The sequence below is a fragment of the Haliotis cracherodii genome, unplaced genomic scaffold (genome assembly GCF_022045235.1).
Source record: "Haliotis cracherodii isolate W230 unplaced genomic scaffold, xgHalCrac1.p SCAF_19, whole genome shotgun sequence".
NCBI lineage: Eukaryota > Metazoa > Mollusca > Gastropoda > Lepetellida > Haliotidae > Haliotis > Haliotis cracherodii.
In genome coordinates this window covers 3,289,028-3,301,350 of record NW_027266274.1, presented here as the reverse complement: position 1 = coordinate 3,301,350, position 12,323 = coordinate 3,289,028, and the positions used below count along the sequence as shown (strand labels likewise).

At 43.1% G+C, this 12,323-nt stretch overlaps 1 protein-coding gene across 2 annotated transcripts in view; it reads left to right on the top strand.

The window, feature by feature from the left end:
• Positions 1–12,323, top strand: part of LOC139467013 (SET and MYND domain-containing protein 4-like) — a 34,737-nt gene that overhangs the window by 13,140 nt on the left and 9,274 nt on the right. For both annotated transcript variants that reach the window (XM_071248721.1, XM_071248722.1), the window contains exons 10-11: positions 2,234–2,294; positions 5,185–5,324. In XM_071248721.1, coding sequence (XP_071104822.1) covers positions 2,234–2,294; positions 5,185–5,324 — 201 coding nt within the window. The remainder of the gene's footprint in view (positions 1–2,233; positions 2,295–5,184; positions 5,325–12,323) is intronic.

The window sequence follows — 12,323 nt, the reverse complement described above, 5'->3', positions numbered from 1 at the left end:
ACCTCTCATATCACTTGCATTTGCTTCAAATAAAATGGTGTCGCCTAGTGAAGGCGATCTGATCAATTATCAAGATCTATTTTCTTTGCAAAGTTCATCAAATTACGTGAGCACCTTGATTGAACACACTAAGTTGTCGGTACACATGCTTTGCAAATCCTGCAATTGACCAAAATCCACAAGGCAGTTTACGAACCGGATGTTGAATTTGATTGGACTGTGCATAGACAACCAAGATATAACTCTATAATTCCTGCCGTTTGGCAAGGGATGAAACTGGACTTTTGTAGTTAGTTAACTCCCTTGCCTCAGGAAGGTTTAGAGGTGAAAGCAAGGGACCTAAAGCAGGACACTGTGATTTCAAACCTAAGACATACGTGTCCTTCTCATATTGCAGTGGACCGACCCCATGAACTTAACCTAACACAAGACTAGAGCTTAACTGTTGATGCGTAGCTAACAACTACTTACAACTACAATTGTATGAACATCAATGAAGATAGTTGCTTGATAAATCAGATACAAATTCAATAATTTGTTAATTACTGCCATATCTGAACAATCCAAAAGTAGCAGTAGGTACAACATACTGAAGTAAAACAGCTAATCAATAAAACATGATCAGTTTATACAGGAACTACAATCTACATGTACACTATTACACTAACCATATGAGAGGGGATTCTATCAGATGAGGCCACCAGCATCTGCAGCAAGGCTATGTCCTGCTGCCACTGGTGTCATGCTAATGTTACAGGTTGTACTCAGACTGATACTACTCATCTGCAGCAAGGCTATGTCCTGCTGCCACTGGTGTCGTGCTAATGTTACAGGTTGTACTCAGACTGATACTACTCATCTGCAGCAAGGCTATGTCCTGCTGCTACTGGTGTCGTGCTAATGTTACAGGTTGTACTCAGACTGATACTACTCATCTGCAGCAAGGCTGTGTCCTGCTGCCACTGGTGTCGTGCTAATGTTACAGGTTGTACTCAGACTGATACTACTCATCTGCAGCAAGGCTGTGTCCTGCAGCTACTGGTGTCGTGCTAATGTTACAGGTTGTACTCAGACTGATACTACTCATCTGCAGCAAGGCTATGTCCTGCTGCCACTGGTGTCGAGCTAATGTTACAGGTTGTACTCAGACTGATACTACTCATCTGCAGCAAGGCTGTGTCCTGCTGCTACTGGTGTCGTACTAATGTTACAGGTTGTACTCAGACTGATACTACTCATCTGCAGCAAGGCTATGTCCTGCTGCCGCTGGTGTCGTGCTAATGTTACAGGTTGTACTCAGACTGATACTACTCATCTGCATCAAGGCTATGTCCTGCTGCCACTGGTGTCGAGCTAATGTTACAGGTTGTACTCAGACTGATACTACTCATCTGCAGCAAGGCTATGTCCTGCTGCCACTGGTGTCATGCTAATGTTACAGGTTGTACTCAGACTGATACTACTCATCTGCAGCAAGGCTATGTCCTGCTGCCACTGGTGTCGTGCTAATGTTACAGGTTGTACTCAGACTGATACTACTCATCTGCAGCAAGGCTATGTCCTGCTGCCACTGGTGTCGAGCTAATGTTACAGGTTGTACTCAGACTGATACTACTCATCTGCAGCAAGGCTGTGTCCTGCTGCCACTGGTGTCGAGCTAATGTTACAGGTTGTACTCAGACTGATACTACTCATCTGCAGCAAGGCTATGTCCTGCAGCTACTGGTGTCGTGCTAATGTTACAGGTTGTACTCAGACTGATACTACTCATCTGCAGCAAGGCTGTGTCCTGCAGCTACTGGTGTCGTGCTAATGTTACAGGTTGTACTCAGACTGATACTACTCATCTGCAGCAAGGCTATGTCCTGCAGCTACTGGTGTCGTGCTAATGTTACAGGTTGTACTCAGACTGATACTACTCATCTGCAGCAAGGCTGTGTCCTGCTGCCACTGGTGTCGAGCTAATGTTACAGGTTGTACTCAGACTGATACTACTCATCTGCAGCAAGGCTATGTCCTGCTGCCACTGGTGTCGAGCTAATGTTACAGGTTGTACTCAGACTGATACTACTCATCTGCAGCAAGGCTATGTCCTGCTGCCACTGGTGTCGTGCTAATGTTACAGGTTGTACTCAGACTGATACTACTCATCTGCAGCAAGGCTATGTCCTGCTGCCGCTGGTGTCGTGCTAATGTTACAGGTTGTACTCAGACTGATACTACTCATTTGCAGGTTGGCATTGCTCACTTGAGTCTGAGAATCATCCTGACGACAGGTCTCAAGTTTCTCCTGGGTAAGTGTGGAGTGGGTTGTGTGCACAATATCCTTCTTCTGTTGACAATCATGGCTGAGAGCAGTTCCTACCCTTGCCGTGTGATGCTTGTCAAGGATTTCTGATGAGGCTGATTTTACAGTGATTTAGCCATCTTCCCAGGGCATATATGACTGTAAATGTCCAGTTTCCACCCTTGCCAAACTAGGCTAGAATTTCCAGGCTAGGTCGTAGCACCACCAGTGGCTATTATGCTATTATGTCCCTCCTATGTCTCTCCTATTGACCAATAAGATTCCATCTCTATTATCACTTGTATTTGCTTCTAATAAATTAGTGGCGCCCATTCAAGACGATCTGATCGATAACCAAGATCAATATTGTACTATAACGGGTCTTACCCCGCAAAGTCCATAATTTCACTTAAGCACCTTGATTAAAAACATGAAACAGTTTACAAAATATCTGTCAAAGCCATGTTGGCAGTACACATGCTTTGCAAAGCCTGCAGTGGACCAAAATGAACACGTTGAAATCCATATTGTTTATGAACCTGATGTCTAGTTGGTTACATTATTTTGATTGGACAATGCATAGACTCGTTAGAACAGCCAAAATGTTATTCTAGGCAAGTTCTGCAAGGGTGGAAACTGGACTTTTATGGTCAGTTAACGCCCTTGCCTAGGGAAGATGGATTTATCATGTATAGAATAGATTTAGAACTTCTCAATGTTTATCTGTCTTTGTCCTTATTGAATCTGTTTTATGTCCTTCATTGAGCCAAGAAACACATGCAACAAAGATTATAGAGTGATGAAACGAAGACTACTTATTTTTAAATGTAAAGAAAAGAATATTTGTGCCTTGGTACCATCATTGACAATAACTTTCATAGAACCCAAATATGGACTATATTTACAGACAGGGGCAATACAGATTGTTCTCACTGTGTCATGTAAGGCATTAACACGACACAGTTCTTTTCTGGATTTTAGAACATGTATACAGAGCACTTTTACGTTCAATATCTACTGCTGATATGGGAATCTGACTGTTCAAAATGAAAATAGAATACCAGTGATGAACTGTGAACACTGCAAATAAAAATACTGGCTTTTGGTCTTGTCATAGCAAGTATTATGAAAAAAGCATGTATAATGCTAAATGACAAAAGTTATGTATTATGTATTTCCTTGAGGCTAAATTCCATAATAAGAGTTTATTTAATATACTAATAATATTACATATTGCACACTGTTCTTACTACTAAGTCCAAACTGAAAATGATTGACGATCTGTTGGTGCCTTCTTTTGCCCAACATGACCTCCCTCACCCTCCTGACATCTGGTGTCGGATGACATGCCCCCTACGGTATATGTCATTATTGTCTTCCAAAGCTTCCCTCAGGACTGATGGTACTTGCTTGAAAAGGTATAAGGATCTATACTGAAACAGTAAATAAGTGTTGTCCATAAATTGTCTCTACTTTCTCTACTTTGCGGAGGAAGACGTCTGTCACAGGAGAGCCCTTCGGGGAATGCAGCTTAAGTATATAGAATAATCATAATATTCTGATTATGGAATATTTTTAATTTATCCTGCTTTACATATTGCACTTCATCCAATAGTAGGTGGTGGTGCTTACCTTCAGTCCAGTGCTAGGATAGCTGTGGTCTCCTAGGTGCGTGTCCATGCCCATAAGGGACGATGCCAGGACAACACTGACTGTAACTGTTGCTTCTCATCAGATGGGTGGTTTCCTAGGTGCGTGTCCATGCCCATAAGGGACAATGCCAGGACAACACTGACTGTAACTGTTGCTTCTCATCATATGGGTGGTCTCCTAGGTGCGCGTCCATGCCCATAAGGGACGATGCCAGGACAACACTGACTGTAACTGTTGCTTCTCATCAGATGGGTGGTCTCCTAGGTGCGCGTCCATGCCCATAAGGGACGATGCCAGGACAACACTGACTGTAACTGTTGCTTCTCATCAGATGGGTGGTCTCCTAGGTGCGCGTCCATACCCATAAGGGCATCTTGGTAGACTTGGTCAATGTCAAGGCGATGAAGAGGAAGAGGAGTGTTCTGATGTTTTGAGAAATGCCTGTTGTTGTTTCCTCTTGGCGATGACTCTGATATAGGACAGGAAGTCTGTATTGCAGAGGGATGTGCACTCGATTTCTTGTTGTTGCATAGACCACACTTGGCAGCAAACATCTGTAACATGGGATTTGAAGGTAACCTCATATACGACATAAAAGCCCACTCAAGTCTCATCATTGGTACTGTGATGTGATGTCATTAATGAGTGAGTAAAACCATGTTTTGTAGAGCAAATAGGTTTGATTACTCAATAATATGAAGAATAAATGCTGCAAAAGTTAAAACATTCATATTATGAATCACGCTGTCGATAACAACCTCTCGCGTTACACGCCAACAGGAAGAAGTTGCAGCTAACATGTAGCCTGATCTGAGGTAGAGGCATGGATTAATTACTTCCATGCACTGAAAAACGCTGAATAACCTAGTCATCTGTGATAAAAAGGGAGGATAACACACCATCTGCACTAAAACAGCTTCAATTCAACCAGCAAAGAATATAATCTTAAAAAAACCATGTCCTGTTCAGTCAGCAAAGTAAGAGAATAATGACGTAAAGGGGTCATGTCTTTTGACAGCAGATGTCACAAGGGTCATGGAGGTCATGTTGGGCAGAAGCGTTACTGAATACGTTGATAGATCGTCATTCATTTCCAGTTAGGACTTAGTAAGAGCAATGTGCAATACTTAATGCAGGATAAGTTAAAAATAAAAGTCTATGTTACTATATGTTACTATATGTTACTATATGTTATCTTATGCAGTGTGAGTTTATTGTCACCTAATTGGACCACATTTGTGCAGCTTTCAGTACCCCAGACAGAGACAGTGTTATACGAGGTCTGACAGGAGGGCAGAAGTACCAGGGGGACTACCACGCCGTGTACGATCTGTTGACTCACGAACAGGACATTGAAGCCGAGGACTTGTTCCAGTACTCCTTGGTAGGTTCTGCTACCTCGACAGCTTCTGTTTTACCCTGCCCGACAGCCACACTACAAAAAGCCTTGAATCAGGCAGCCTCCCCAACCCAATATGTACCTCCACCATGTCTTTCTCAAGTCTTCAACAAACATATACTCTGCCCAAATCTGTCGGTGCTATCATTGGCATTAAATAGGAACATCAGTTTTGTAATGATGCTATATACTAAAAAAAAGAATGTTAGAAAACCTTTAATGGTAGTTATTCATAAAATATACTTTAATACATAAAATATCAAAATATAATATCATTGCAATGTTCTAAATCAACTTAATATTAAACCATAAATACTTTGTCACATAAACCAAAACATTCAATAATTATCCCTATTGAAATGTTGTTAATCTAAATGCTATGTAAGCTATGACTTAATTTGGGTGTCTAAGTATCAATGTAAACAAACCTTAATCCCCATAATCCAACTATATAAACATAGCCCTGAAATAACATTGTCTCCACTTCTTAATTACCTCTGTATTCAATAAGTCTAGACAGCACCCTAATTACCTAGAGCTAATCATCTAAAACAATAGATGTGTCACCTGCCAGCTGGTTAGCATCAAAGGATACACATCTTAAGGTTCTTAATAGTTCTAGACCTTATAATAACATTGGTTGGTCAACACAACCTTAGCTTGTTGTGATTGGTCAACTTACCCAAACCCATGGTATACCACATATAAGTTAATATAAATATCGGTCCGGAAGAAGTGTCAGAACAAATCGATCGGATCCTATGGCACTGGACAATGGCACGCCACAAGGCAGCATCATAAGCCCAACCCTGTTTAATATCATGATCAATGATCTTTTTGACCATGTCAACTCTCCTACCCAAACTTCTAAATTCGCTGATGACGGAGCAATATGGGTAAAGCACAGAGATATCTCACAAATCAGAAAAAAACTCCAGTCAGCCCTGGACGGAGTAGATCAATGGTGCAATAAATGGGGATTCATCCTTTCAAGTGAAAAAAACGTTGGAGTTCTATTCAAACGCTGGGGGAAAGATGCTATGATACCCCGTGTCTCCATAAAAGGCAAACCTATCAAATTCGAAAAATCTGCAATATTTCTTGGAGTTATCCTTGATCAACACCTCACTTGGCGCAAGCATATAGAATATGTGGAAAAGATGTGTCAAAAAGACCTGAATGTATTACGGGCAATTTCAGGCACATCTTGGCGCACATCGAGGGACACTCAGCTGGACCTCTACAAAGCTCTTATCAGATCAAAAATTGACTATGGTAGTGAGGCTTTTCACTCAGCATCAAATACTGTCTTGAGGCGCCTAGACAGAATACAATACAAAGCCCTAATGCTGGCCACAGGCGCAGCGACAGGCACCTCACTAGAAGCACTACAAGTAGAAACGGGAGAACTCCCATTGAAACTAAGAAGAGAGCAGGCAATATTATCGTCCTTTGGTTAAAAAGATATGGCAAGACAAAAACGCTCGAGATGAAGCCCTACCTCGAAAAAATCCCTCACTAAAGCCATCTGGGATATTAGTGTGTGAACTCATTCGAAGTCACAACTGCGATGACATTCAGCCTCCAGAAAGTCATTACAAAGGGTTACACCCTCCCTGGACTTTACAAACTCCCAAAGTTGACACTGCTTTAACATCAGAAGTCACTAAAAGAGAAAACCCAACCCTACTACGATCAGTAGCTATCACTAAAATTCAAACTACCTGGGACAGCTGGGCCCATATATACACCGATGGATCCAAGAATCCTATCAACAGCAGTGCTGGTTACGGGATCCATATCCACAGCTCCAAACCCCAAGCACATTCAGTTCGCTTGCCTGATGGTCAGTCAGTATTCACGGCTGAATTGGAGGCAATTCATCATGCACTCAAACTCATACCGGAACTCCCGGAAGCAAAGGCAGTCGTCCTATCAGACTCGCTAAGTGCACTTCAGGCCATCAGTGAGAGAAACTCAAACTCCAGGCCAAACACAGTCAACAATATTCTATACAAATATACAAAACTATCGGACCAAGGGCAACAGGTGGAGCTGTGTTGGATCCCCTCTCACATAGATATTCATGGAAATGAAAAAGCAGACTCACTGGCGAAGCTAGCTCTAGACAAAGCGGATATAGAGCCTATTCCCTTTTGTAAACTAGAGATAAAAAGCAAAATCAAAGCCTCCATAGCAAAAAGATGGCAAGCCCAATGGGACGCAAGTAAGATCGGCAGATGGCTATACAAAATTCAACCCAAGGTCCAACAAAAGCCAAACTCATACTCAAATGAAAGGAAAATTGAAACTGCTATCTCACGCCTCAGACTTGGTCACAAAAAGCACTATGACAAGGTTTGTTCATCTTGCAATCAGGCTGAAACCATTGACCACCTGTTACTAGAATGTCAAGACCATGCCCCAGCCCGGGCTAGGTTAAAACAAGAATTGCAGTTAGATCCGCTATCTGTCATAGATCTAAAGCCAAAAGATGCAATAGCGAAGGCCAAACTAACTCTATTTCTGAGAGATGGACAGCTGCTCGAACGTATATAAACAGAGCAGCCAAGGATAAAAATGAAATCATATCAATATAAGAAAAAAGAAATCATATCAATGCAAAAACAGAAATTATGTGAACACCGAACTCACAATAGATATGTGAACCCTTCTCACACACAGGAGTCCCAAAGAGGGACAGGTCAGCCGAAATTGCCTAGGCAGAAGGCGACCTCTTAAACACCTAATGCAACAACAACAAATGTCAGAACTAATGGGCATGGCCTCAGCCCTCCATAATCAAGAATCCAAAAAACGACCTAAATTAATAAATCAAATACTTAAAAGCTCCAACGACCTAACTAAGGCAGGCAAACAAATAACCTTCTTGTGGATACCCGCCCACGTAGGAATATACGGTAATGAAAACGCAGATAAAGCAGCTAAACTATCCCTCAAAATCCCAGAAATAAGCTTAAACTTAAACACAAAATCAGATATTAAAAGTGTAAACAAACAAAAATCACAAAAAAATGGCATAACCTATATCTAAACTCAAATAGCCAAATCAAAAAGTGCTCAACAAACAACTAACCAAACCAAAAATTCTCCATCCATCAAAAAAAATCGACAGAGTAATCACTAAACTCCAAACAGGACACACCCACCTAAATAACCACCTAAAAAACCCCCCAAAAACACACTACAGGTAACTGCCCACACTGCAAACAACCAGAAACCCCAGAACACGCACTCATCCACTGCACACACTACCTGCCACATCGAACCGCATTACAAACCACCCTCAAACTATACAAGGCTCTCACTCTAGAAGCAATACTAAACCCACAAAATAAACTAGAAAACTTCAAGACCTTAGGCGTATTCTTAATCAAAACAGAACTAATAAAACGCATCTAAAAACACAATAACCTACCAAATCACATAAACAAACAAACATCCACCATACCCAGTTCCCTTAGTTCTCCTTCCCAACCCCATCGGCATCTATTCCAAATCTCAAAATTCCCAAATTCTATATAAGCAACCCCTAAAGCCCCCTCTTGGGTTGCACAGACCACTTTCGCCCCTTTCGGAAACACATTAAATGGCCTGTCCGGGCCCGTGTGCGAAATACGGATCAGTCGCACGTTAAATCTCCAAAGTAAGTAAGTAAGTAAGTAAGTGTCTGGAAATCTCAGCTTGGACACTCGCACAGTGCACACGTGTCCATCCAAGCTCACTTACTCTGCAACATGAGAGACCTCGCTAAGTCTCTGCTGAGGGAGCTAGTTGCCATCCTGGAGCCCTTGCTGGCTTACCAGGTAGGCGACTACTCCCTCAAGACTTCCTATAAGTCTAAAACCTCCATCATCTCCATCTCCTTTGACCTTGACCAAAGGAAGAGACCTCTAGGCAAAGCTCAGGCCAAGCCCAAGTCTCAGGAGAAATACACCCCGGCCCCCACCCTTACTGCACCATGCCCGGTTCAGAATGCTAGGCCTCCAAGGGTAAAGAAGACTCCACCTGTCTCTGTCATGGAGATTGAGGAGAGCCTTCCCACTACCCCCCCACCCCTGGTCACAGCATTGGAACTCGCTCCCCCAAAATTCAGAGGGGAGGAGCTCTTTCACTGACTGGCTTAAACAGTAGTGAGTAACGGGACCTGCCACCACACCAGCTCGCCAGCCAACGCCGTGCCTTCCCACGCTTGAACCCGCCCCCTCCAACCCATGACCAAAACTTTTCCATATTATTGTATATTCTTTTATCCCCCACTCCCACCCAGCCAAATCCAACCCCCTTTAAGCCTTTTTAGATAAGAACTGTAAAGTATAACTGTAAACTGTATATTTTGGGGGGTTGCACTTCTTTATTTATTCATTACGCTTTTTTTCCCCAATAGTATAAGTGCAACCCCATGTTCAACATACGCTATAGTGCACGTTAAATCTCCAATGACAGATAGATAGATAGTGTCTGGAGGAACCTGACGTGACGTTCCAAGCGCTCTACATCAGCAAAGCTCTGCCCAGGGAGTTAGTCTCCATCTTGGAACCGCTTCTAGCGTACCGGGTTGGGGACTTCTCCCTAAATATGTCCTAAAGCAAAAGGACTTCGACCCTCTCCATCTCCTTTGACTTGGGTCAGAGGAAGAGGCCTCTGGACAAAGCTCCGGCCAAGTCCAAGCCCAAGGAGACATCCAAAACCGGCACTGACCCCTACTGCACCAGGCTCGGTGCAGAAAGTAAGACCACCAGTCAGGAGGAAGAAGGCTCCTTCAATCAGCACAATGGAGACCCTTCCCCCCAGCCCCCAGCTACAGCCTTGGAACTTGCACCCCACGAATCTAGAGGGGAGGAGCCCTTCCTCTCGCCAGAGGGCACGGGTCATGGGAGAAAGAAGCGGAAGAGGAAAGACATCCCCTCTCCCGAAGCTACCTCCCGACCGACCCACACCGCTAAAGCTGAGTCCCAGAGCTCCACACCTGCGCCGCCTTCTTTCAACGACAGCTGTGCCAAGACCGCCTCCCCAGTGCCTCCCTCGCTAAATCGCATCCACACCCAGACCTTTATGGCCGAGGACCTCTGTGCTGAATTGCTCAAGCGAGTGGACGTACTACTGGACTACTACAAGGTCCACACCGGCCACCACGCATGACCTCATTAAGACCCCCATGACCAAGCTTTACCTGAGCGATCGCCCTCGCTCTCCACTTGTCATGGTGCAATACCTTGGGGGGGAGCGGTTTGAGCACGACATCCATAGTTTCAAGGACCTTTCCCATTTCTTCATGGACTGCGATATATGGACCAATCAGAACTTTTTTGCCAACACCACCGCCCTCCTCACCAAGAGTCTCTACCAGTCCCCTTGCTCTATTGAAGAGGAAATAGCTACCGCCGATAAAACGGCACCAGCCACCTCACACACTCGCCAGCCAACGCAGTGCCTTCAAACGTTTGACCCCTCCCCCTCCAACCCAAGCCCAAATTTTCCACCTTATTGCTGTTTTATTATACCTCACTCCCGCCCAGCCAAACCCCACCCCTTTACTTTTTTCAGATTAAGCACTATAAACGTTTATATCTTTTTGGGTTGCACTTCTTTATTTATTCTTTACGGTTTTTTTCCCCAATAGTATAAGTGCAACCCCCCGTGGGATGTATCGTTTTACATTTCAAAATGCGGAAAGCACAAATAAAATCTCCAAATTACTTACTTACTTAGTGTCTGGAGACTTGCTCTCGCCTTCCTAGGAACATGCTCGGTCCCTGGGAAGTCTATGTATGCTCACCATTGTTATATATATTTGTTAGCTACTTATATATATGATGTTCATGTAAATAAATCTGTGTATATTGTACTAGTTGTCTCTTGTTCTACCTGGCTGAGTAACCCCCTTTAGTCAGAACATAATAGTGCATAAGTAATCACTGAATGGTCCGTAACTGGATTATGTTCCTAGGCACAAATCTTTTACAAAGATCTTTCAGCTAGTGTTATCCCAACTGAGGCTGTAGCCTGTATACTTTTTCAATATTACATTTCTTCAAATCTACTGCATCATTTAATAATTTAAGTCAGTTATCTTGCAAACAGTGATAAATGTCAATCTATGGTTCCAAAAATGAATCAAGTGGGTAGATGTCTAATTTAATGTGATATTCTTTGTGATGAAAATTATAAAAGATCAAAACTTATTCATGTTTATGTAGCAGGGCGTGGAGTCATCCCACAGATGGCATCCTCTTTGGTCATGTGGACAAGGCGCCTGACCTCGGATGAGAAGGTCCGTGGTTTGAATCCCATCATGGGACTCGGACATTTTATGGCTGCTACATTGGCGCCCAATGTGGGGCTGAGCACATTCATATTAAATTTGATCAAACTAAGCCTCAGTACCCTACTATGCGGTCCGGGACGTGCCTTCTGATGACGGGGAATATGTAGCAGGACGTGGAGTCATCCCACAGATGACATCCTTACCTTGTCAGCTTGCTGTCGGGGTTAACCTCCTTGGTCATGTGGACAAGGCATACACCCCGGATGAGAAGATCCGTGGTTCGAATCCCATCATAGGACTCGGAAATTTTATGGCCGCTACATTAACATGCAGCTTCATTTTTTAAGTCTACATGCCATCGTTGGGCCATTTTTTAAGTACTTGTTTGGCGGGACTGAGGGAAAGGTGGTGAGCATGTATGTCATGTGAAGACTTTTGCTTGAACTTTATCAGTAGCAGCTGTAGTTAAATGTTGCTATATATGGGTGTTTGTAAGAGTATAGTTTTGTGAAAAGAATAAAAATTGAAATTAGATTTTTTGAAGCAATTTCATGTCCATTGATACATTTGGTGAAGGAGAATTAACGTTTGTGTATGTCCTAATGGTGTACAAATGACACCTTATTATTGGTGCAGATTGGGAAACACTGTTACATGGTACAGAATTTGTCCATTGATTCTCAGTAATCATACAC